Source organism: Loxodonta africana, chromosome 5, assembly GCF_030014295.1.
Source record: "Loxodonta africana isolate mLoxAfr1 chromosome 5, mLoxAfr1.hap2, whole genome shotgun sequence".
Taxonomy (NCBI): Eukaryota; Metazoa; Chordata; class Mammalia; order Proboscidea; family Elephantidae; genus Loxodonta; species Loxodonta africana.
In genome coordinates, this window is record NC_087346.1 from 57744934 (window position 1) to 57772889 (window position 27956).

Genomic DNA, 27956 nt, shown 5'->3' on the forward strand with positions numbered 1-27956 from the left:
CACTTTGGAAATTGATTTGGTGCTTCCTTAAAAAGCTAGAAATAGAACTACCATATGATCCAGCAATCCCAATCCTTGGAATATATCCTAGAGAAATAAGAGCCTTTACACGAACAGATATATGCACACCCATGTTCATTGCAGCATTGTTTACAATAGCAAAAAGATGGAAGCAACCAAGGTGCCCATCAACAGATGAACAGATAAATAAATTATAGCATATTCACACAATGGAATACTATATATCAATAAAGAACAGTGATCAATCTGTGAAACATTTCATAACATGGAGGAATCTGGAAGGCATTATGCTGAGGGAAATTAGTAGTTGCAAAAGGACAAATATTGTATAAGACCACTATTATAAGAACTTGAGAAATGAACAGAGACTATTCTTTGATGGTTACAAGAGGGGGGAGGGAGGGAAGGAGAGAGAGAGGTAATTACTAATTAGATAGTAGATAAGAACTACTTCAGGTAAAGGGAAAGACAACACACAATACAAGAGAGGTCAGCACAACTGGACTAAACCAAAAGCAAAGAAGTTTTCTGAATAAACTGAATGCTTCAAAGGCCAGCGTAACAGGGGCAGGGGCTTGGGGATCATGGTTTCAAGGGACATCTAGGTCAACTGGCATAACAAAATCTATTAAGAAAACATTCTGCATCCCACTTTGGAGAGTTGCATCTGGGGTCTTAAACGCTAGCAAGTGGCCATCTAAGATGCATTAATCGGTCTCAACCCACCTGGAGCAAAGGAGAATGAAGAACACCAAGGACACAAGGTAATTATGAGCTCAAGAGACAGAAAGGGCCACATAACCAGAAACTACATCAGCCTGAGATCAGAAGAACTAGACGGTGCCCAGCTACAACCAATGACTGCCCTGACACACAAAAGAGAACGCCTCACGGAGCAGGAGGGCAGTGGGATGCAGACCCCAAATTCTCGTAAAAAGACCAGACTTAATGGTCTGACTGAGACTAGAAGGACCTCGGTGGTCACGGCCCCCAGACCTTCTGTTAGCCCAAGACAGGAACCATTCCCAAAGCCAACTCTTTAGACAGGGATTGGACTGGACAATGCGAAAGAAAAAGATGCTGGTGAAGAACGAGCTTCTGAATCAAGTAGACACTTGAGACTATGCTGGCACCTCCTATCTGGAGGGGAGATGAGAGGGCAGAGGGGGTCAGAAGCTGGAGGAATGGACATGAAAAGAGAGAGTGAGGGAAGGAGGGGGCTGTCTCATTAGGGGGACAGTGATTAAGAGTATATAGCAAGGTGTATATAAATTTTTGTTATGAGAGATTGACTTGATTTATAAACCGTCAAAGCACGATAAAAATTAAAAAAAAAATTTTTTGTTTTGTTTTGTGAAATACATTGTCCCTCTCTAAGGTTCTACACCTTTGGTGAATTCCCATTTATCTTTCAAGGACCAGGTTGCTTCAGTTTCACTCCCTCTTCAAAACCGTTTCCAACTCATCATACGTTAGGGCTACTGCTTCTGTGGTCTTATTCATGCTGCCAGCATAGCATATTTCATAGTTTTATAATCTATAGGTTATATTTTGATTTTATACAGATACATAAAGACAGTCTTGACTATATGTAATTCATATAGCACACAGTATTTATTACTCTTCACATTTGCTAAATAAAAGGAAATTACTTTTGTAATAAACTGAGTAGGCAAAACAAAGACAACAAGGCTCCCAAATCCCAACCAAATCGAAATAACTTCTTATACCCTTATATTTGATCCACACAATCACTGACCTAAATCCACCTCATGTATCATTTTTGTTGAGCATGTGGCTGTTATTTTATGCATGTAGAAATTAGCATAAGTATCTACAAAAATGACAACACTGTCATCCAAAGTACAAAAAAAAAAAAAAAAAAGGATGGTAACACTGGTTACCTTTATGGGCAAGCTAGATGACGGGGCAGGAAGGAAGATTTTGTCTTCCCTTTTATATTTTTTTCAGTTTTGAACTCAGTGAATTTTCAAAAATATAGAAATAAAAATTGTTTAACTTGAGAAACTTTACAAACTATTCTTTTCAAAAGGGTGGGGTGGGGAGGGGACTCTTAGTTGAAAGTTCTTTCTAGCGTGCAACTACTTCAATCTGAAAAGTTTAAATTATTAGGCATTTAAAAATGCATCTTATTGCACTCTAATGTAATAAATGTTAGTCAAAATGAAATTAATATAAATTGTAGTCCTCCTAAATTAATATTATGCCATGTATTCTAAACTTTTGGTTTCATAAAAATTATTTATATAGTTACTGCTAATCATAAAAGTGTGAACCCAAACTTAATTTTATTTCTGGGATGTTCTGGTGCCTGAAACAAGGTAAGAGATTTAAGAAAGGATTTTTCAAAATTAAAGTGTTTATATCAATTCTGGCAAAACTGACCTTAGTTGCTGTCCAAAAACCCAATCAAACTCGTTGCTGTCGAGTTCATTCCAACTCATAGCTACCCTACAGGACAGAGCTGAACTGCCCCATAGAATTTCCAAGGAGCGCCTGATGGATTCAAACTGCCAACCTTTTGGTTAGCAGCCCTGGCTCTTAACCACTACACCACCAGAGTTTCCTAGTTACTGTACCACTTTTCAAATGGGTATGCTTATCTTATCCCATGCCATTCCTCAACTGTAAGCTTGTCTTATTCCATGCCATTCCTAAACTGTAAGCTTATCTTATCCCATGCCATTCCTAAACTATAAGCCATGTTTGTTACTCTCTTGCTACTGCTAATTTGATACCTTCTTATATATTACTCCATAAATATTTACTGAAAATCCTGCTTACAAAGAGCTTACCTTCATCTACTGTGGTCATATCTTGTTCTAATTTCAATTTTTGTTGGTTAATTTTCAGCATGGATTCTTCGATCGTCCCTTGGCTTATCAATTTTATAACTAGTACTTCCCTAAAAAAAAAAAAAAGTTTAGATTACTTAAAGTTATTTGGATACATGTAAACAATATCATTCATCTTAGAGTTCAATGAAAATCATTTGAAAATTGTATGACAAATATGTCCTAAAATTTACAATCTCCTTTTATTCAAACTACTTGAGATTGACATTTCCTAAGCATACAACTTCTGAGTATCCTTTCCTATGGATCCAAGAGAAGAGAAAGCTATCTGTATTTTAAAAATCACTAGTAAAACTTTTTGCCTGGAGCAACAGAGGAAAAAGGAGAGTCAGGCGTATGAGAAGGAAATGGAATGTGTGGCTAATTGCCTCCATGAACAGCTGCCTCCTCTGCCATGAGACCAGAAGAACCAGGTGGTGCAAGACTACCCTTACCAAGCGTTTTGATAGGAGATTCTACAGAAGAATTCTGATCAAAAGGAAGAAAATGTAGAACAAAATTTCAAAATCTGACGGAATCGTGCATCTCTAGAGGCACGGAGGCTGGATGAACCCCTGAAATTATGCCCTGAGAAAATCTTTAACCAGAAACATCCCTGGAAGTCTTCTTTAAACCAAACAAGTTTAGCTTAACTAGTAAAGAATGTATACCTTGAGCAATGTGCTCTTTTAAGACCTACTTATATGGGATCAAATTGACAACAGCAATTTAAAAGATCAGATAGGAACTTATGGGGCAGTGAGTTTATGCTAATGCAGGAGGAAAAATTTGGAAAAGAAGAGTGAGAATGGTTGCACAACTTGAAAAATGTCATCAATGTCACTAAATTGTACACACAGACATTACAGATTGGGCGAATGCTCTGCTGTGCGTATATTCTCAACAAAAAATAAATTTAAAAAAGGTACATAAAAAAGTTACTAGTAAAACTATATTAATACAGAGCTCTGAGTCCACATAGAAATTCCGTTTTTTTTTTTTAATATGCTTTGCTTGTCAGGTCCAAAGAAATAATTCTGTATAAAAAGGGAGTATAGTAAAACACAAGTATTACATGAGAGGTTTCAGTTCCACAATAAGTAGGTATTTGTTTCATAAATGAATATATTAATGTTCTTTTGAAAATATACTAAAATACTCCATTAAAAAAAAAAAAGTTAATTGTCTGCTTACATATGAAAGAAGAGTTGAATTGTAGTTATTTTTACCTCTTTATTGTCCTGCCAACAATGTCAAAATTTACTTTTACCTGAAATATTTACAACTGAAATCACCTATTTCCTAAGGGGACACAGAGTAGAAATAGTATGTGTATTACCAAGTCTGTCTCTGGTCCTTGAAAGCTCTAATAAGCAAGTCTTTTCAATTACTAATCTTTTCCAAAGGGGCTGGGCCATTGATAATACTTCAACTATTTGGAGTATGCTTTAGAACTATTTGGGGGAAGGAATGGGAAGTTAAATTTAATTACTAGAAAATGAACAGGTTACAGAGTGGAGTTCACATTCAACATTGCTGGTGTATAATACATCAGCAGCCATGCTTTGTTGAAAAAATAAAATCAAAGGCAGGTTATCAGCAGACTACATTCTATACAAAATAACTAATTCTGATTAAAAAGAAATTTCAACATAAAATACTTACTTAGTCTGGCCTACTCTATGGCATCTATCTTCTGCTTGTTTGTCATTGTAAGGATTACAATCAATATCGTGAAGTATAACAACGTTTGCTGAGGTCAGATTTATCCCTAGTCCACCAGCTTTTGTTGACAGCAGAAACACAAAGATATCCATATCGGTATTAAACTCATCAATTAGATGAATCCTGTATGATTAATACATTATATGTTAAATCTCACTTGTATGTATCAAAAACACATCAAAACTTATTTTTCTGAAATTTAAAACAACACCAACAACTGAAATCTTTTTTGCTGGTTAAAGTATTAAATTAACATAATTAATCTGAAAACTTAAATTCTGATTGATGTAGAATTTACATTGTTGGAGTAACAAAGATGATAGTTCTAAGCTTTGGTCACTACATCGATAAATCAGTGTGGATGGATCAGAACAAAACTACTTCTGCTGTTGCAAGCATCTGTCTCATAACACGGTTTTCAGAGTATAACAACTATGTGAAGTACAGAACACAAGTGTTAAGATTTTAATATACTTTCAATGTGGAGTTGTGAAACATAATTAAAACTGTAAACAATCACATTACATAGAAAAGAAACTTGAAGATGTAAATACATTCCTGCAGCTATACACCAATTTCCTTTCTCTACTACTCCTGTTTTAGTTAGTTCAACTATTCAGATTTGATTGATTCCTAAAGGACTGTCATTTAATGACTTCTGGCTTATCTAAATCCCACATATGGCTTTTCAATCTTTAACCTTCTCACAGGTTTTTCAACTACTGGTAGACAATATGCTCGGTGAATCAAGAATCTCAAGATCGAACTATATCATTGTATTCTTTTAGCATCACTCTAATGCAAAAAACAAAAAACAAAACACTAAATGATAAAAAATAAACCAAAAATACAATGCAATTATATTTTTAACCACACCAGAGAAAGCACTCCTTGTTTTTTAAGACACAATCTTTGGGTGCTTTTTAAAAACTTAATGACCCTTAAAATATGAAAAGTCCAGGATTTTAACACAATCTTGGTTTAAAGATAAGATGCTTTTAGACTGTGAATAGTTTATAAAGGGGAAAACGCTAAAAAGTATATAATTCTAACCAAAACCAAACCCAGTGCCGTCGAGTCGATTCCGACTCATAGCGACCCCTATAGGACAGAGTAGAACTGCCCCAAAGAGTTTCCAAGCAGCGCCTGGCGGATTCAAACTGCCAACCCTTTGGTTGGCAGCTGTAGCACGTAACCACTACGCCACCAGGGTTTCCATAATTCTAACAGCTATATCAAAATATGTTTGCAATTCAGACAAGAAAATTTCCCTCATTTTAAAGTAATGATTTGAATTAGTAGCCAAACGTAGGACTGAAAGCAATAAAATTATAACAATGACCTATCTATACATTTAAAATGCTAACATTATCACTTGGGGGTAAGGTAGGAAGAGATTTTCTGAAACTAAAGTGAATACCAACCTTTCAGAAATCTGAGTCTTTCCATCTAATCTGAGATACCTATGCTGATGATGTTTTAAGAGAACCTCTAAAATATCCAGCATCATGGTAAATTGGCTAAATAATACAACTCTATTACCCTGTAAAAATATATACATGAATTAGAAACATAGAAAAATAAAATTATTCTACTACTCAAAGCTCTAATAGGTCTAAACAATTAGAATTTGTACTCATGTCGACAACTTGGCAGCAAATTACTACACAACTATGTAATGATCAATTGCTTCTTTAATAAAAATCAAGTAATGATATCTAAGAAAAATTGCTCATTTCAGCTTATGTATGAATAAATTACTTTTACTTCTAAACTAAATTCATTAAGAAATTTAACTAATTGGGAAAAAACAAAAAGAGTGCCATTCTGCTTTAATACCTTCTGTTTCAATTCAGACAAGATGCATCCTAAAGCTCGGAATTTTCCCGAATCTAAAATCAAATCCATGTCTAACTGGAAGTTATTAATGTGTCGATACTGTTTACAAAGTACATGTAGTTCAAAGTCTGTCATAACTTCCATATCTTCAAAGATCAGGTCAGGGTTAGCCTCACAATGTGTAGGTTCCTCAAAAAAAAAAAAATAATGAAAATTTATACTACGATGAGAACAATTTAATACAAAATACTTAAATCACAGGACATTTCAGTGTAAAAGATTCAGGCAAGAAAATCAGTATTAATTTGAGTTATAATAATGAAAAAAAAAAAGGCCCTATCTTTTGAGAGATAATATACTGAAATACTTATAGATTAAATACTACTATGTCTAAAAGTAGTTAAAATAATCCTGGGGAGGAGATTGGGGGTATGGATTAAACAAGAATAGGGTCATATCAGATAAGTCGATAAGGTAGGTGAAGAGTATATATGGGCAGAGGGATTCATTATACAATTCTTCCTACTTTTACTTGTTTGAAAATTTCCATAGTAAGTTTGAAATACATAAAAAATTTTTGAAAGAAATGGTTAATCTGAACACAAAGATCTGTGAGGATCTGTAAGGAGAAATAACAGTAAGGTGCTATAGGAGACTGAGGGAAAAGTAATGTCTATAACTCTAAAAACAAAATAAAGAATACTGGCTATGTAATAAAGGATGATTGGCCACTTTTCTCAACTGCATCATGTCATTGCATATTTTTGTGTTTTTTTTTTTTCTGTGACCCAAAGAACATACATTAGAAGATATAAAATGAAAAAATAAATGGGGGAAAATGACTCACTTGCTACCCAGGACATAAAATTTGAAAGATCTTTTGTTTAAAAAAAAAATACAAAAGGGATGGAGTCATAAAGACAATCCATCTGGCGAGTTACTTGAGAGACAAAGTCATGATTCTGGGGGAATTATGCTGAGAGAAATAAGTCAATCACAAAAGGACAAAAACTGTGTAAGACCACTACTATAAAAACTCATGAAAAAGTTTACACACAAAAAGAAACAACCTTTGATGGTTATGAGGGAGGGGTGGGAGGGAAAAACACTACAGAGATAAGATTAGTGGTAACTTTGGTGAAGGGTAAAAGAGTACACAATACTGGGGAAGCCAGCACAACCCGTCCAAGGGTAAGGTCATGGAAGCGCCATACTAAAAAAAACTAAACCCGCTGCCATTGAGTCAATTCCGACTCATAGTGACCCTATAGGACAGAGTAGAACTGCCCCATTGAGCTTCCAAGGAGTGCCTGGTGGATTCAAACTGCTGACCTTTTGATTAGCACCCATAGCACTTAACCACTACACCACCAGGGTTTCCAACACATCCAAACTCCCTGAGGGACCAAATTACTGGGGTGAGGACTGTGGGGACTGTGGCCTCAGGGAACATCTGGCTCAACTGGCTTAATACAGTTTATAAAGAAAATGTTCTACATTCTACTTTGGTGAGTAGTGTCTGGGGTCTTAAAAGCTTGTGAACAATCATCTAAGATACTCCGCTGGTGTCACCCCATCTGGAGCAAGGGAGAATAAAGAAAACCAAAGACACATGGAAAAGATTAGTCCAAAGGACTAATGGACCACAACTACCACAAGGTTCACCAGACTGAGACCAACACAATAAGATGGCGCCTGGTTACCACCACCGACTGCTCTGACAGGGATCACAATACAGTATCCTGGACAGAGCTGCAGATAAATGAAGAACAAAATTCTAACTACCCTCCCCAAAAGAAAAAAAAGGCCAGACTTACTGATCTGACAGACTGAAGATCCCCCAAGAACATGGCCCCCAAACACCCTTATAGCTCAGTACTGAAGTCACTACTGAGGTTCACCCAGGAAACTTAATAGGCACAACAGTCCAGGGGCAAGGATCAGAAGGTAGGAGGGGACAGGAAAGCTGGTAATGGAGAACCCAAGGTAAAGAAGGGGAGTGTTGACATGTTGTGGGGTTGGCAACCAATGTCACAAAACAGTATGTGTATTAACTGTTTAATGAGAAACTAGTTTGCTCTGTAAACCTTCAACTAACTACAATAAAAAAAAAAAAGGAGTCACCATTCCGAGCAAACCACTGTGAGGATGACAATGTTTGCATTTTCTGGAAGTGGGGGAACTCATATACGAAACGTTATATACTGAGAATCAGAGGCATAGATAAAAGGGAAGAATTTAACTGGACTGGAAAATCAGGAGAAAATTTAACAAGTATTTGACAAGGTGAAGTGTGAGGAAGGATGAAGGAGATACATATATATTTAGACTTGCATAATACACTTTTACGCCTTAGAACCTGAATATAAATGAAGTGCATTACAGAAGTCAAGATCAGGTGTTGGCAAACTTCTTCTGTGAACGGCCAGAGAGTAAACATTTTAGGCTTTGTTGGCAAGATGATCATGTTGAAGGTATTCAAGTCTGCCATTGTAGGAAAAAGCAGTTACAGATAACATATAAGGAGTAGGTATGGCTGTATTGGAGCCGTGGTGGTGCAACAGTTAAGCACTACAGCTGCTAATCAAAAGATTGGCAGTTCAAATCCACCAGCAGCTCCTCGAAATGCTATGGAGTAGTTCTACTCTATCCTATAGGGTCACTAGGAGTTGGAATCAACTCATTGGCAACTTAAATTTATAAAAACAAGGTTGGATCTGCCTCTGAGGCCATTATTTGCTGACTATTAGTTCTTGCTTGGCTCTTACATTTTCCCAAATTGTCTTAAACTTAAGATTTTAAAATGTTTTTTCTTAAATATGTGGTTAAAGGATTAATAAGTCCATTAGGTTCGGCAGTCCTACTTTTAGCCTAAAAATTTTACTTTGTAACTATTTAATACTGTTAATACAGTTCAACATTAACATAACAGGAAATTCTTACCTTCAGCATAAGCTGAGACATCTCCTTGAGTTTTTCAGTTGTGTAGTACTGGCGATGTAATAAAGGATGACTGGCCATTTTTCTCAACTGCATCATGACATTGCACATTTCTGTATTTTTTTCTGTGACCCAAAGAGCAGATATTAAAAAAATCAAACCGATAATTGTTTTCTAAACTTAAACAAAAAGTTTTAAAATTATTTATCAGATTCCAACTAGTTTTTAGAAATGAGCAAATCTCACTCTCATAGTTAAACAAATGCCGTACAGGATTATTTTTCAAACAAAACCATAAAAACCACATTATACCCAGGTTATTGATAGATTTTTTCAATCTGTTAAAAAGACCCAGGTAGAGTTGTTCCTGCTTCTCTGACATTGCACACAATTCAATCTGGTCTTTCTTGGGAGGTAGCTGCTTGAGAACCTGAGAAAGGAAAACTGTTTTAATCATTCTAAAAAGAGGAAAACAGAAAAAAAAAAAAAAATACATATATATATATATATAATTAAACACAGGTAGTTAAGAGTTACCTCTTCTTTTACTCTTCTGAGAATAAACGGCTTTATAATTTGTTTCGCATGTGCTATTCTCTCCTTTTCATAAATACTTTGCTCATCTGCTGATTTCTATGAAAAATAACATTTTTACAAATCACTCATTTAAGCTATTATAACAACAGTATTATATAACATGTAAATATCCCTCACTAGAATCGAGTTATTTTCCACAGAAACACAATTCATTCTAGGTAGAATTTCACATTTGAATCCTAGTCTGTAATCTGTTTCTTCTCTTTTTATTTTGGTGAAAATACACATGCCAAAACATCTGCCAATTGAACAATTTCTACACATGAAATTCAGTGACAATGGTTACATTCTTCATCTTCTGCAACCATTATCACTATTCTTTTCTGAGGTATTCCACCACCATTTAACCACTAATAATCTTTGTTTTCTATATATTTGCTTATCTCATGAGTGAGATCCTGTAGTATTTTTCCTTTTGTAACTGCCTCATCTCATTCAACATAACATTTTCAAAGTTCATCCATATGTGACACGTATGTGCACTTCATTTCACTTTATGGCTGAGTAATATTCCTTTTTATGTATCTACCACATTTTGTTTATCCATTCATCTACTAATGGACATTTTGGTTATTTCCACCTTTTGGCTATTATGAAAAGTGCTGCAATGAAGACTGGTGTACAGGTTTCTGTTTGCGCTCCTGCTTTCAATTTTCTTCAGTATACACCTAGGATTGGGATTGCTGGGTCATATAGTAGTTTCATGTTCAACTTTTTGAGAAACCACCAAACTGTTTTCAGCAGCAATGGGTGAGGGTTCCAATTTCTCCACAGCCTGACCAACGCCTGTGGTTTTACATTTTCTTGATCACTGCATTTTAATGGGGTGAGGTGGTATGTCACTGTCATTTTGATTTGCATTGCCCTAGTGGCTAATGACAATGAGCAGCTGTGCAGGTGATTGTTGGCCATTTGATATATTCTTTGGGGGAAATGCCTGTTCAAGTCCATTGTCTATTTTTTGATTGGGTTACTTATCTTTTGGTTGTTAAATTACAGAAGTCTTTATATATATATATATATATATATATATATATATATATATGACTCTCATCAGATGCATGGTTCCCAAATATTTTCCCTCAATCTGAAGGCTGTCTCTTCACTTCGCTGATAAAGTCCTTTGAATAATAAAAGTTACTTAATTTTTATGAGGTCTCATGTATCGATTTTTCTTTTGCTGCTTATGCCTTTGTTGTCATAATGTTTCTTAAAGCACCATATGTATTTTGAAGTTTCATGACATGTAACTGTGTAATCTGCTGAACTAACAGATTTGAACTGTACTAGGTTGATGCTGAAGAATCACTGATGACATGGATTGGACTGGACAATGGGTTGGAGAGGGTGCTGGTGAGGAATGAGCTTCTTCGATCAGGTGGACACTTGAGACTATGTTGGCATCTCCTGCCTGGAGGGCAGATGAGAGGGTAGAGGGGGGTCAGATGCTGGCGAAATGGACACAAAAAGAGAGTGTGGAGGGAGAGAGCGGGCTGTCTCATTAGGGGGAGAGTAATTGGGAGTGTGTACCCACCCACTGGAGTGTGTAGCAAGGTGTATATGGGTTTTTGTGTGAGAGACTGACTTGATTTGTAAACTTGCACTTAAAGCACAAAAATTATTTAAAAAAAAAAAAAAAAGTCACTGATGAGTCATTGATTGATTACCCAGATAAATAAAAGCCTGTGTGTGTGTGTGTGTGTGTGTGTGTGTGTGTGTGTTTTAAAGAAATCTTGACTTCTGTGTGGAAACATGGCCCCCAAAGAAAGCTAATGCTGTTGATGCAAATAATGTGGTCTAAAAAAGGAGGACAGTTCCTAGTCACAAACCGGTAGTTTTGGAAAATTTGAAAGTGGAATTTTATTCTAAGATGTGAAGGAGCCCTCCATATACTACAAACTAAAGCTAGAAAGACAGGAGAGAAAGAAAAGACCTAAATGGATGTCAGGAGAGACTCTGAAACTTGATCTTGAATGTGGACTAGCTAAAGCAAAAGAAAAAATGATGACATAAAAGAGCTGAGCAGGAGATTTCAAAGGGCGGCTCGAGAAGACAAGTAATGTATTATGATGACACGTGCAAAGACCAGGAGATAGAAAACCAAAAGGGAAAGGACACATTCAGCATTTCTCAAGCTAAAAGAACTGAAGAACAAAATTCAAGTCTCGAGTTGCAATACCGAACAATTCTATGGGGAAAATATTAAATGATGCAGGATGCATCAAAAGTAGATGGAAGGAGTACACAAGAGTCACTATACCAGAAAGCACTGGTCAACGTTCACCCATTTCAGGAGGTAACATAGGATCAGGAACCGATGGTACTGAAGGAAGAAGTCCAAGCTGCACTGAAGGAACTGGCAGAAAAAAAGGCTCCGGAAACTGACAGAATACCAACTGAGATGTTTCAACAAATGGATGCAGCGCTGGAAGTGCTTGGTTGTCTATGCCAAGAAACTTGGAAGACAGTACCTGGCCAACTAACTGGAGGAGATCCATATTTATGCTTGTTCCCAAGAAAGGTGATCCAACTTAATGCACAAATTATCGAATAATACCATCAATATCACATGCAAGCAAAATTTTGCTGAAGATCATTCAAAAGCAGCTGCAGCAGTACATCAACAGGTAACTGCCAGAAATTCAAGCCAAATTTAGAACAGGACATGGAACCAGGGATATCACTGATGTCAGATGGATCTTGGCTGAAAGCAGAGAATACCAGAAAGATGTTTACCTGTGTTTTATTGACTATGCAAAGATATTCGACTGCGTGGATCATAACAAATTATGGATAACATTGCAGAGAATGGGATCAAGAGGCAGCTGTTTGAACAGAATAAGGGGATACTGCACAGTTTAAAGTCAGGAAAGGTGTGTGTCAGGGTTGTATCCTTTTACCATACCTGTTCAGTCGTTATGTTGAGCAAGTAATTTGACAAGCTGGAGTGTATGAAGAAGAACAGGGCATCGGGATTGGAGAAAGGCTCACTAACGTGCACTATGCAGATGACACACCCTTGGCTGCTGAAAGTGAAGAGGACTTGAAGTACTTATTGATGAAGGTCAAAGACCACAGCCTTCAGTATGGATTACACTTCAACATAAAGAAAACAAACATCCTCGACACTAGACCAATAAGCAATATCATGATAAATGGGGGAAAGACTGAGTTCCTCACTGATCTCAAAAATTTTACTTGGATCCACAATCAACACCCATGGAAGCAGCAATCAAGAAATCAAAAGACCTACCACACTGGGCAAATTGGCTGCATAAGACCTCTTTAAAGTGTTGAAAATCAAAGATGTCACCTTGAGGACGAAGGTGAGTGTGACCCAACCATGGTGTTTTCAAGTCGCCCCATACGCAAGCAAAAGCTGGACAATGAATAAGGAAGACGGAAGAAGAATGGACGCCTTTGAACTGTGGTATTGGCAAAAGAATGGACTGCCAAAAGAACGAACAAATCTGTCTTGGAAGAAGTACAACCAGAATGATCCTTAGAAGCAAGGATGGCAAGACTACGTTTCACATACTTTGGACATGTTATCAGGAGGGATAAGTCCCTGGAGAAGGACATCATGCTTGGTAAAGTAGAGGGTCAATGAAAAAGAGGAGGCCCTCAATGAGATGGAATGACACAGTGGCTGCACCAATGGGCTCAAGCATAGCAACAGCGAGGATGGCACAGGACCCAGCAGTGCTTCATTCTGTTGTGCGCAGGGTGGCTATGAGCTGGAACCAACTTGATGACACCTAACAACAACAAAGCTAGAAAAGTAGTTCATAAAATTTGGTAGGCCATGTCAAAAACTGCACATCAACTGGGACAGAATACATTAGTGAAAGTTAAAAAGGCAGTTAATTTGGAGCAGAAGAATATCAGAAAATTCTTGCAAAAGGTATGTGATTCAGGTGAGTCAAGAACCTAAATTATTGCAGTGGGAAATCTGGGATTCTTGAAGACTCTACTGTACTTTTTTCTAACCAAGCTTTTCTTTTTCTTCCAAATAGAATTTCTTTGCTGTAGTTTTCAGAAATTGTTATTTTTATCATTCACAAATTTTTATTTCAAAACATAATTCTCAAGACACATTTTCTGGATATTCTAGCTTTGTCCAGTTCTATTGCTTGTTCATAAAAAAAAAACAAGGTACTAATTTACCTGTCAAATTTTTTTAATTTTAATAAAGAAGATACAATAATCAAACTTCCCCCACAAACATACCTGAACTCCTTGCCAATTTGAAATTACCACTGTTCCAAAAATCAAGATACTGAAAACCAAAAGTTTTTGGACATTGATTATGGAAGTTACCAATTATTTTTCCCCAGTATATTTTGGTCGACTTCTCAACTCATCCAGTATAGAAATAACAACTAGTCAAACCCTACTTTATAGAACATATATACCGTGAAAACAAAAAAAGGACAAAACACAAAAATGGCCCAGGTTAAATACAAAGTAATAGATTTTTGAGAAAATATGCATTTATGCTTACTGTCTTAGAAGAAAACATTCTTCGTATTTCACTGGTGCTATTACTAAACATGTGTGGCATAACAAAATTCAACAGCGACATGAGTTCTAACAGATTATTCTGTACAGGTGTGCCTGTGAGCAGCAAACGATTATTTGCCTATAAGTGAAGGTAAAATTTAGATTAGTTTTTTTTTAAGAGCCACTTCCTTCTTGTCTACCCTCCCCAGTGCAAATAAAATAACTTACCATTCAGTGATAAAAGACTAATAAGAGTTTAGAAAACTGGTATCTGCTATTATCTACTGTATTTAAGACAGAATGTGTAAAGCTACTGGTTTCATTTTATAAGGAGTTAATTTATATCCTCAAATCACTTCTAGGAGGTAATGAGAGATGATAAGCTATTTTTGATGTTTATAAGTTTATCCTATAGAACAGGGGTTGGCAATGAGATAAGAACTGGCTGATATGAGAGGATTTTACATTTTAAAATGGTTAAAAAAAAAATGTGACAAGACCACATGGCCTACAAAACATGCAATATTTATTATTTGGGTCTTTATAGAAAGGCTTGCTGATTTCTGATACAGAATAATATATACATTAAATTATACAACCTAAATTGTATAATTCAGAAAAAGTTCAAAAAATACTCTCTTACATTAATGGTCATAAGGTGCTGGTAGCGGATGGAGCCCATATTCTTCAGCATATGGCCCTCATCAAAAATTGCATAATTAAGTTTCAGGCGTCGAAATAGGCTACGGTCATCAGAGCTGCTAATTGCACAATTATACCTATAACCAAAAGAAAAAAATCTAAGGTTATACCTTTCAAGCTGGTGAGGCTTAATGGTTTTTCAAAATTACTTGTTTACTCATTTCTAATATCCAGGACCTAGAGCTTAGCACCCGACACAGCTGGTGCTCAAATAATTACTGATATATTTGCAACAAATAATTACTGATGTACATGTAACCAAGTAATGAAACTGCAATTTGGAATTAAAGTAAAATTTAAATGGTAAAATATATTTAACTTCTATATACCTGGGAAGAGGTCAATTGGGGTACAACTTAATAGGTAATCTGCTATTGTTATACAGTTTGCTTCCTGAATTGTTATATTTTAAGAAGCAGGAAAAAAGGATATGAAGCTAAGAAATGTTTATGTTTGGAACATAATACAACTGGATCAAACTAGTAGAAGAGATCCAAGAAATAACAGTTGATAGCTAGTTCAAAACTACATATGAAAGTGGAGCCTATTTTATTAAAAAATGAATTTTTGGTGAATTCTTTCAAAGGTGGGCTTATACAGAAGGAGCCAGTAGTGTGAAATAATAACCAAACACTGACAATATGGAGCTTGAAATAACCTGTATGATAAAGATAACGTAAGAGCATTATGTAAGTTCTCTGCCACATACTTACACAAAATAGTCAGGGTTAACTTATTCAGAGTTGTATTTTTCAGCTTTCTAACACAAACTTTTCTTTGGGAGAATGCAATTTCATTTATTTCTAATAATTATTTATAAGTCAGAAATATTATAATTTTACATTTACAATATCACATTTTGGTGGGCTTTAAGCTTACCTGAGTCTCTTATCATAAAAGACTATACTTTCAATCAAGTGGACAGAACCTATTCATACCCACTGTCAGTGACCTGGTGCACTAGCAAAACCTCCTATCTAGGATGTGTAACGCCAAACTAAAAAAATGCCTGAGTCCTTGACATAATTCATTCCATTACTTCTGCTGAGCTTTCCTACATATTACTATTATAAAACATATGTTTTTTAAATTTGGGGGCTGCACAAAATTTTTTTTCCATATTAAAAAAAATTTCAGTACTTACGTGGTCACAATTACATTATACTCTTCAAATCCACTATGAATGTTATATCTAATTTGTTTACGTTCTTCTTGAGAACCTAGAATTTGAAAATACAGACATACTGATTGTATTTATCATATTTTACTGTATTTACCATTTCCAAAGTTAAAAGCAGTAAGACATATTCTTACCATAGTAACAGAGCACATTTAAAGTTGGGCACCATAAATTAACTTCCCTTAACCAGTTATCTATGAAACAAAAGAGATATTACTTGCATCGATAAAATAAAGTATGCACGTCGTGAAATAAACAAGCTCTACTTAGAAATTATTCTCTTATAGGATAAAATAACAGGATGATTTTTATCAGAGACCCTGTTGACAATCTATTACTCATGATGAATAAAATGATTTTGAGGTTTTGAGGGGGCATCAAAATGAAGGGCAGAGGACCAACCTCTATATCTATCGATGACTATTAACTTCTGATTTAAAGAAATGGTTTTCTGTTAGATTCACAAGTATAGATATTCTTACTCTAACCTCCACATTCAATCAACTGAGAATAAATGAAACAGCAATTTGCATAGGGATTAATTATATACTTTCTGACTCAATAAATGTTTAATTTTAAATTAAAAGAGTACCTGCTTTCTCTTAAAATAGTTCACTTAAACGTATTATGAAAACAAAATAAATGATCTTATCAAATGCATCTTCATCTATAACAAAGAAAAAGCTAAATCAAGACTTATTTTCTTTTAAAAAATTGTCAATACAATCAAACACACATATGTACTCATACACATAAGGGAAAAAAAGTGTAAGGGTACCGTAAAAATTAATATTCAGCTCCACAAACCATTATACTTGAGAAACTACACACACTCACACACACACTCACACAGTTTTTCTTACACCTAGCCCATATCTCAAACACTATCGAGTCAAATATGTTTTTTCCAGAATTACAGACCTATAGTTGATGCTGGAACAACGATCAAATGAGGACCTTTGTTCCCCTCCTGATAGAGGTATGCCAGGAATGCAATAGCTTGAATAGTTTTTCCTAGGCCCTAAAATTAAAAGTTTAAAACAAATGTATGATATTGAAAAATAAACAAGAAACAAATACTGGAAAATGCAAAGGAAAAAGAAATATTTCTATGTTTTATTCATTTTTGATTCCCCATAATTCAGCTATGAGAGAATTTCTACTTTGTTCTTAGTTTTTAATTACAGATAAAATTGATCAAAATCTCCAAATTGATGCCACAACTTGTTTTGGTGAGCAGGATAGATCTTAATTGCTAGTTCATATGTGAAACATGTTAATATGGACACCTTTTTGTACTCTATAGAAAAGGGTATAATTTTAGTTATTGTTAATATGTAGTAAATATTTAATATACACTGGAGGGATTGAGGAAAATGTTCCTATGAACACTGGAGTTAAACATATGCCTATCCTATTTACCCAGCAACTCCACTTATAAGAATATCATCACGAAATATGACAGCAAATGTCAACCAAAAAAGACTTGGGTAAGAATGTTCATAGTATAGGAACAAGATCCATTCCTTACTGTCTTTAAACATTTATAGGTAAGTCGGCACAGGTGCATACGGTTCTTATTTAACCTTAGCTTAGTCCAAGAAAAAGCTGAAGCCTTTTCAGTGACTTAAAAACTGTATGTGCAGCAAGTGAAGGTAACTGTGATGAAGAATTTGTTGCAGTAGGGGTTGTTCAGTAGTTTCAAAGGCAGAGCAAATTTACATAACATTATAGAGTAAGTAGGAGTTGTAAGTTGGATGCTTGCTAACAGGTGAATAGTTTTAGTATAATAGCCAAACCCTGGAAATACCCCACATGTCCATCAACAGGAAAATGGATAAATTGTGACATATTTATACTACGGATATCAAAAACAAAAAACCAATTGCCGTGAAGGTGATTCCAACTCATGGCAACCCATGTGCGTCAGAGTGGAACTCTGCTTCACAGGGTTTTCAAGGCTGTGACCCTTCGGTAGCAGATCGCCACACCTTTGCTCTGAAGAGCCTCTGGGTGGATTCTGGACCTGTAACCTTTTGGTTAGCAGAAAACACATTAAAGTTTGCACCACTCAGGGACACTAGGCACAGCACGTTGCAACAAAAAAAAACAAGCTATTAATACATATAACAACACAAATGAATCTCAGTAACATTGTGTTGTACCAAATGAACTTGTACCGTTTCTATAAAGTTTAAGGACAGAAACAATTAATTGTGGTGGTGGGAGTCAGAATAGTGCTGGTTGTAATGACTGAAAAGAGGCAAAAAGAAACTTTCTGGGATGATGGGCATGTTTTATATATTGACCTGGGTGATGGTGACATGGTTTTATATACATATAAGCTCCGGTGACACAGTGGTTAAGCACCCACCCAACTGACAACAGAAAGCTGGTGGTTCAAACCCACCAGCCACTCCATGGGACAAAGATGTGGCAGTCTGGCTTCCTATAAAGATTTATAACCTTGGAAACCGTATAGGGTCACTTATGAGTCAGAACAGACTTGACGGCAGTGGATTTGTTTGTTTTGGATTTATACGCGTAAAAGTCACTGAGCTGTACGCTGTGCCCTTTACTGCGGGTAAATTATGCATCAATTTTTTTTTTTTTTTTAAGGCTATAAAGGCTATTTGAGGTGATTTAGCTACACTGGGCGCTAAACATTACCAACTTAACATAAATACTGTAATTCACAAGTTACAAAAATAATTTCATGTCTCATTTGATACCAAATATAAACTTATGAGAGAAATTTCCTGTTTTATTATTATTGGTTCTTAGAGGTCAGGTCATTTTGCAACGATCACACATCCATGAAAGGCAAAGCCAGGACTCAAAACTCAGGTCTACTGATTCCCAAGTCCAGTTTTTCACAACTGTAATGTTTGATATCTGATTTTTCTAACTATCTTGAAATCCTTTATATTTTTTACTTTCAGATAAATGGCATTTTTTTCTTAATGACAGTATAATGTATGTGTGGGAAATGTCTTACAGTACAAAGATTGTATCAGTTAACTACGGAACAAGGATCATAATCTTTAATTTTTTGTGGGGGGAATACAACATACAATATAAGACATGTGTGTTCAATAAATGTTTTCTCTATGGAACATGACTCCTTTTTAATGAACACTTTCTTAAAGTATAGCTGGAGGAAGGGAGGTTAAGTTAGATTAAAGGTCAATTTCCTAAGTGACAGCACATGGACTACTGGTTGTAATGAGATTCCTGAGCTTAGTGTGGGTAAATGTGATCTGAGAAAGAAGACTGAGAGGCATCTAATGAAATTGCCAAAATGATGCTGATAGGTGTGGATTTATTTACTGACAAAACCAGTATCTATCATAAATTAAAATTTAAAAGCCAGGTATATGAAACACATATAATAAAACCCCATTTAATATTTTATATATCTCATATGCCAAGCCCTGGTGGTGCAGTACTTAAAAGCCTGGCTGCTAACTAGAAGGTCGGCAGTTCGAATCTACCAGGTGCTCCTTGAAAACCCTATGGGGCAGTTCTACTCTGTCCTGTAAGGTCCTTATGAGTTGAAATCAACTCCACAGCAAGGGGTTTGGTTATCTGGTTTTGTATGCAGAGGGAAAAAAATCTAGAAAGATATACACCAAAACAGCACTTAAATCCCGGTGCTAAGATTATGAGTAATTTTGACATTTTCTTTGTATTTTTATGTAGTGTCTAAGTTTGTAACACATGTATTTATTTGACAATCAGAGGGACAATAAATCTATTTTTCCTTTTGGGGAGGAGTGAAGAGGGTAGAACTAAGACAGGCAATAGAAAAGAGGGGTTACACTTAAGTCAGAGCAGTAAACTATAATGGCAAAAGATCCCATTTTTTAATAGACGGTAAGGATGCTAAATCTGAAGTGTCTTTTAATGAAATATCAAATCCTAGAAATATAGTACTACTTACCATTTCATCTGCCAAAATGCCATTAAGTCCATGTTTATGTACCAGTGCCAGCCAATTCAAACCAACCTTCTGATAGGGCTTGAGTGACAAACTGGTAAAGAGAGAGTTACCAAATATTATAGATTTATTCTATTAGTTTTCTGTACTAGCTTTCTGACATGAGATTTAGGTTTACAACACACATGAAAATGAAACACCTAGGTCTAGCCTTACCTTTTAACTTATTACCACCAGCTAGTTATACCTACTTAAGAAAATGAACCCCCAAAATAAAAATTTTTTTTAATTGCAAGCTTTTTTCTGAATTTGTTGATTTCTTCTAGCAATTAGAATTTCAAAAGCTACCATTTCTATATATATATATAACAAATTTACATTTATACATAGTCGAGAATATACACAGCAGAACATACACCACATAAACACACACATACGTACACATTGTACGTATCATAATGTAACATAATTTCATATATCATCAGAATACTAACTAGGATAACTTATTACTAAGCAGATACAGCTGAAACCTGTGAGTTAGAACTCGATGGGACTGCCCTGTTTTTCTGGATCTCGAAAGTCTTCTGCCTTTGACAGGGTGCAATCTTGTCACTTTTCTACTGCCTTCTATTGGAAAATATTTGCATTTTCCTTCTCTGACAGGTTTCTGCCTTACACAGGTTCCTGCTTTTGCAGGTTTTACTCTATTTATATTGGAAAATTATTATTGTATTTATTTGATTTTTAGTACATAAAAAAACTTAAAAAAAGCAAGGAGAAAAACACGAGCATAATCTGCTATTTTGTCAGACTGATTTAATAAACACTTTCTGAATGCGTGTCAACCACTTCTGTTGACAGTGGTATGTGTAATTCTGGAATGTGTACGTATGTGTGTGTTTATGTGGTGTATGTTCTGCTGTGTATATTCTCGACTATGTATAAATGTAAATTTGTTAAGACTTAAATGAATATCAATGAAGAGAAAGCAACATACAAGTATCAAAAATCTTATTTAATTTGCAAACACATACAGACTATACGCCTTGGGAATGATCTCCTTGGAAGAGAGTATGAAACGATCATAAGAATGAAAACAACAGTTTATCTAAAAGTTCAAGTGGTTCAAAACTAATAGCAGTTATCATTTACAGAGTATCTACTAAAACAGATATACACAAATATTCCTTAAAACATCCCATAAAGTAGCTATTATCACTTTAACAGATGAGATCAACCTCAGGTTCAGTCATTTGCCTGAGGCTGCATATCTATAAAGTGATAAGGACATGATTTTAACTTAGGAAGCCCACCTCACTACAAAGCCTGGATTCATAGTCACTAGGGTAGCATATGCCCCATATCAACATAAAGACCTAGAACAAAACCATGCTTCCTATTTTCCAGCTTCTGTCCTGACCCCTTAAATTTCCTATTATACACATTCTGTCTCCAAATACTAAAGAGGTCTGGACATAGCTATGGTGTAATAAATGGTCAAGGGGTCAAATCGAGAAACCTTAATGAGAACAAGGGTAAGAGGAGTGGGATGGAAAAATGTGCCTCTTAAATCAGAATCTATGTTCCAACTATGGGGTATGCAATCCATTCAAACGTCATTTGCAAAAATTAAAAAAGTATAGGCAGGCCTATCAACAGATGAATGGACAAAAAGGGGTACATACATAAGTGGAATACTACTCAGCCAGTAAGAGAAATGAAGTTTTGATATATACTACGTTATGGATTGAGGTTGAAGACACTATGCTGAGTGAAGTAAATCAATCACAAAAGGACAAATATTTAATATTTATGTAAGTATGACTTCACTGATATAAAAAGAACAGGCAAATGTGTAGAGACAAAAGTTTATTAGTGGTTACTAGAGGCAGGAAGGAGGGTAATTGCTTATGGAGTACTGAGTTTCTGTTTACGGTGATAGAAAAATCACAATGATTAAGGGCATGGTTGCACAGCCAATTAGGGTAATTGCTGTCAATAAGTTGTACACCTGTAAAAAGCTGAATTGGCAAAGTTGAGCGATAGATATAATTACAAAAACAACGGAAAAAAAAAAAAGTAGTCGCTGAGGTTGCTTACGTACAACCAAACACCGCATAAGATTTGGTTCCTAGGTTTGGAAGTTTAGGGTCATGGTTCACGGGACATTCCAGTTAATTGGCCTAATAATGTGTTGAGTGCTTCTGTTTTACCTCCTAGTTTGTTGCAAAGTGCCTGGGGTCTTAAAAGCTTCTAAGCACCCATCCAAGACACAATAATTAGTCTCTATTCACCTGGAACAAGAGAAGGAGAGCCAGTAATAGGAGGAGGGAATGGAATGTGAGGCTAATTGCTTCCATGAATAATAACCATGAGACCAGAAGAACTGGATGGTGCCTGGCTGCCATTAGTGTGCATTTTGATCAAAGATTTTATAGAAGAATCCTGATCAAAAAGGGGTAAAATGCAGATCAAAATTTCAAATTTTCACAGAATTCAGCATTTCTGGAGGCATGGAGGCTGGATAAACCCCCAAAACTATTGCCTTGAGATAATCTTTAAAACTTAAACTTTAAGCCAAAAACATCCCCTCAAGTCTAAAGCTAAACAATAGCTTAACTAGTAAAGAATGTCTGCTTTGAACATTGTGTACTTTCCAGATCTATCTATAGGGGGCCAAACTGACAACAACTCAAAAGATCAGGGGAACTTAGGGGGCAGTAAGTTTATGCTAATGGAGGAGGAATAAGTCAGAAAAGGAGGGTCAGAATGGTTACACAACTCAAAGAATATAATCCATGTCACTGAATTATACATGTAGAATCTGCTGAACTGGTGTATGTTCTGCTGTGTATACTCTCAACAACGACAACAAAAAATAAAATGAAAACTTAAAAAAAAAAGTATAGGAGGAAAAAAAATCAGCAGCATTGTGAGGTCTTTCCAATTCTTTTCTGGACTTTTAAAAACATCTTTTGCCTTCTTGGTCAAAGTATTTTCTATGTCACTACCAAAAGCAATACTGAGTAGAACATGCTATGATAAACATTTTAATCTCCACAAAAGTAATGCTTAGAGTAGGTGTTAACACTGCAATATTTATCACATGCCAGATACTATGCTATGTGCTTGTTATGGATAGAATTGTGTCCCCCAAACATATGTGTAATAAATCCTAACTTCTATGCCTGTGGTTATAATCCCATCGGGAATGAAATGTCTTTGTTATGTTAATGAGGCAGGATTACTGTGGGGTGTGTCTTGAGTAAATCTCTTTTGAGATATAAAAGAGATTAAACAAGCAAGTAAGCAAGCAGAAGCCAAGTCACTTAGAGATCTCCAAGGAACCAGGAAACAAGCTGCAGAGAGGAGCACCTTCCCCCAGAGCTGACAGAGGGAGAAAGCTTTCCCCTAGAGCTGCCATTCTGAATATGGACGTCTAGCTTCCTCAACTGTGCGAATATAAATTTCTCTTTGATAAAGCCATCCACTTGCGGTACTTCTGCTACAGCAGCACTAGGTAACTAAGACAGTGCTTTACAGGCGTTATTATTTCATTTACCATATTTTTACACAAACAATGCTGGTATTAAACTTTTTTTTTGCTAAGCATGCAAGCCCCACCCCAAGCTATTTTCGCAGGTGTGCTATGTCATACTTTGTGTGCATGTGTTTGTAGGTGCATTATTTGCAAGAAAATTTGGTAATCTCCATTATAACATTGATAAAATAGTATATATTATTATCCCCATTTCACAGATGAGAAGTTCTCTGGGGCTCAGAGAAGTTAAGTAACCTGCCCAAGGGCATGTTGTTGCTGTTGTTAGCTGCCCGTGAGCCTGCCCTTACTTAAGGTGATCCCATGTGTTACAGAGTAAACTGCTCCATGTGGTTTTCTTGGCTGTAATATTTACAGAAGCAGTGTGCTAGGCCTTTCTTCCATGTAGCTGCTGGGTGGGTGTGAACCATCAACTTATAGATTAGCAGCCAACTGCAAAGTCCTTGCACTGCCCAGGCTCCTTTCTAAGGCCATGTAACTATCCAAATTCATGTCATCAGTGATACAGCCAGTCTGTTCCAGTCTAAATCCAAGTCTGCTTCAGAACTCAGCCCATAACCACTATCCACCCACCGCCATAAAGTAGATTCTGACTCACAGTGGCCCTACAGGACAGGGGAGAACCGCTCCACTGGGTTTCCAAGGCTGTACATCTTTACGGAAGCAGACTGCCACATCTTTCTCCTGCACAGCAGCTGGTAGGTTCAAACCAGCCGAGTGCTTTAACCACTGCGTTGCCAGGGCTCCTCTTTTAACCGCTACATAGCAAAACTGAAAAAGTTTTTAACTCTTACCCTCCCACGCTACGGTCAAAACTGAGTTTTCCATTACTTTTTCTGAGTACTTAGTCATCCCACCACATGTAGGGTTCACATTTCATGAAAACAAACTTAACAAGGAAGGTACATTACATCACTTTTATGTGTGTCCAAAGACCAACATGCCATCCCAATGTACAATCCATACACAAATAGCCACAAAATGTTCTTAATAAACAAAAATTACTGAAATTCTTCATGAATACATGTTGAGAAAGGAGTCTATTTAACCACAATAGAATTTTAAAATTAACAAGGAGATTTTAAAACCATCTACTGCATGAAATTCTCATTCAAATAAAATCACTTCATTCACAATCACAAAGAAGCTCTCTGGTAAGGTCTTTTGATCAGGACATTAAATAGCTTTATCATATTGAAATATTTGTTTTAAAAATATGTGTTAATGTGTATATACATTTGCTCCTCTGTTAACAACAAACCCAGTGCCGTCGAGTCGATTCCGACTCACAGCAACCCTATAGAACAGAGTAGAACTGCCCCATAGTTTCCAAGGAACGCCTGGCGGATTTGAACTGCCGACTCTTTGGTTAGCAGCCATAGCACTTAACCACTACGCCACCAGGGTTCCCAATATTTAGATGCTACATTTCAATCATTTGACACTCTACGGTTTTCTAAGAGTTTTTATGATTGCATACGAACCCCAACCACCAGTTTTATAGATGAGAATGTAGCGATTTGCTCAGGCTTACATGGTAAGAACTACTGACCAAACTTGAGTTAGTTAAGTGTTCTCACTATAAAAAAAAAAAAAAAACCAAACCCAGTGCCCAAGTTGATTCCGACTCGTAGCAGCCCTATAACTATCTCTAAATTGAAGGTTTTCTACCTCCCACTAAGAGGGAAAATGATTTTAAGATTTTGTGAGATCATGAAAGAAAATGAGAAAGCAGGTTATTTTGAAATTGTTTTGTTAAAGGGGGGAAAATGCTTCCAAATGGAGTTACTATGATTTCTTCACAGAGTAAAATTTAAATTGTGTTTAAATCTCCTGACAGGGAAACTAGTTTCAAAGTTATTTTGAAAGCTGTGAAAGGCCTGAAATAGAAATCATGTAACAGGAGTACAAATAATGTCCTAAATTTGAGTTTAAAGTATAGAAATATAGGGCTCGAGAGAGTTGTTTGAAGTAGTTCATAAGAAACAGATTAGGGATGAGAGCTGACTGAAAGTTTATCATGCCCCGTAAGTGTAACACGGCTGCTGAAAATACTACATTAGTTTGTATCCAAACCACTAAAATATTTATATCTTAGTACTCTGAGTTCATCAAACCACAACTTCAGTATTGATGCGCATTCACATCATTGTCAAATGGTTTCATAGAATTTATTTAGGAACAGGATAAGAAACCATCCTGTCAAGTTCAGGACTGGTGAGATCAGAGGACAAGGCTAGATTTAACCCAGAAAAGACAGGACACACGGATCAAACATATCTTATGTTGAACGCATAATACGTTTTTTCAGTTAAAACAGTATAAAGCTGAAAAAGTTTTAGATAAATTGCTAAAGCTTTAGAGATGGCTATATACCTATGGTAGAAATAAAAAAGGAGAAATACTGTGATTCCCCCCCCCCCGCCCCGCCATGTATTTATTCTCGTTTAACTTTAGGCAATTTTAATTTTGACATTTTTAAATAAGGATTATCAACGTATCGGTTTTAACACACGTGAGAAATTTGATTTTTCTCTACAAAAACCTTGTTTTTAAAATGGATTTATGGTATGTCTCCATTTCTTTTATCTCTAAAAGGCAAATTTCTTTTACAATTCACATAAAATTATAAAAGGAAAATAAAGCTAACAAATTTTTGCTACAAGGGAAGCTTTGCTACGAAGAATTTGTTCTGTTAAGAGAAAGATGCAAGTATAATAGGTTTTTCATCAGGATAGTCTAATATTTTCCTCTATGCTAATAAATCCTTTCCCAAGACAAGGAAACTACAAGTATCTCTATAATAAGCAACTATACACCTGGCCAGTACACCAAGTAAAAATTGCTTGTGCAACTCTTGTCTTGGCCAAAACAAAAACAACAAATTTCACCCCCTAAAAGTGCATTTAAATAAACTACAGGAACTTTCTATACAGCTTTTGGAGTTGAAGTTTGGACTAGATCTTATGAGCACTTAAAAAAAAAAAACAAAAAACAAAACTACTGTTCTTATCTGTTAAATATTTCATTAAAAAAAAAAAAAAATCTCAGTCCAATGGAAAGGATAGTTTATTACCTGATCATACTATTTACAACAGGACTTTGTGAATGTGGGTTTAGGAGAGAAATTTTTTAAGTGATGCAATGAAGCACTTGATTTTTTTAAAATCCAAATTATGATAAAGGAGACTCAACTGGGTAAGTCTTGTAGAATGAAGAACTCTCCATATCCAATGCTGGAGAACAAGAAGCAGCAGCTCCAACTACACTTTTAGGAGATGAATTTGTTGATATGGTCATAGTTCTTTCTATGCAACAGAGAAAAGAGCTTCTTTGTTCGAACTGCATCACGTATCCCTACACCATCCCATAGCACCCTAGAAGGGTACAGAAAAGATTGTAGCTTACTATAAAGGCCAGTAATCATACCTTGATTTTTAATTATTAACCAATGATCAGGCAAATATGCTTTGATCATTAAGTTAGAAAAATATCAGTAGAAGTATATGAAATCATCAACTAGTTAATTTTAATGAGACCCTATGCTAATCCTGCTAAAATACCTATCAGAAATACTCCAAACAGATGTAACTCATTTTTAAAGTTGCATAGCGTTGCATAGTATGGATATACCATAATTCATTTAACTATTCCCAGATTTTGTGAACTAGTATTTCCATGTTTTTGCCACTATTAACAATCATAGTAAAAAATACAGTACCATTTAAAAAAAAGAAAACATTCTGCACAGTTCTGAGGCCCCAAACTGCATAAAAATAAATTTTAAAGGAAGTTCAAAACAATTTCCCCCACTCAATCTCCAACACCAAGCAAATAAGGATGTCCATAATTACAAAACGCCATTTTTATATGTACTGGCTGATGGACAAATGTTTTACTGAAAACAATTTACTGTTTGTTTTTATTTGTAAAAATTCTGGCAAGGTATTTTACTGAAAGTAGCAGTTTTGGGGAATATGTATATTTGTATTATCTATTTAATAAATGTGTCTGCCTTTTCTTTTCGGATATATTTTCACCTCCAAAGAAGATTTAAAAACCTGAGCTTTTGAAAGCACCTTAAACATTTTATCA

At 35.7% G+C, this 27956-nt stretch overlaps 1 protein-coding gene across 6 annotated transcripts in view; it reads right to left on the bottom strand.

The window, feature by feature from the left end:
* The window catches only part of SMARCAD1 (SWI/SNF-related, matrix-associated actin-dependent regulator of chromatin, subfamily a, containing DEAD/H box 1), a 91779-nt gene that overhangs the window by 1950 nt on the left and 61873 nt on the right, over window positions 1-27956 (bottom strand). For 5 of the 6 annotated variants that reach the window (XM_064285535.1, XM_064285534.1, XM_064285537.1 and 2 more), the window contains 13 exons: window positions 20306-20396; window positions 17284-17383; window positions 16497-16556; window positions 16327-16402; window positions 15124-15259; window positions 14482-14619; window positions 9918-10013; window positions 9693-9810; window positions 9384-9505; window positions 6441-6629; window positions 6026-6144; window positions 4542-4724; window positions 2838-2947 (listed from right to left, as the gene is read on the bottom strand). In XM_064285535.1, coding sequence (XP_064141605.1) covers window positions 2838-2947; window positions 4542-4724; window positions 6026-6144; window positions 6441-6629; window positions 9384-9505; window positions 9693-9810; window positions 9918-10013; window positions 14482-14619; window positions 15124-15259; window positions 16327-16402; window positions 16497-16556; window positions 17284-17383; window positions 20306-20396 — 1538 coding nt within the window. Of the gene's footprint in view, window positions 1-2837; window positions 2948-4541; window positions 4725-6025; window positions 6145-6440; window positions 6630-9383; window positions 9506-9692; window positions 9811-9917; window positions 10014-14481; window positions 14620-15123; window positions 15260-16326; window positions 16403-16496; window positions 16557-17283; window positions 17384-20305; window positions 20397-27956 lie in introns of those variants that run through there. The other variant, XM_023553239.2, reaches the window with a different exon arrangement.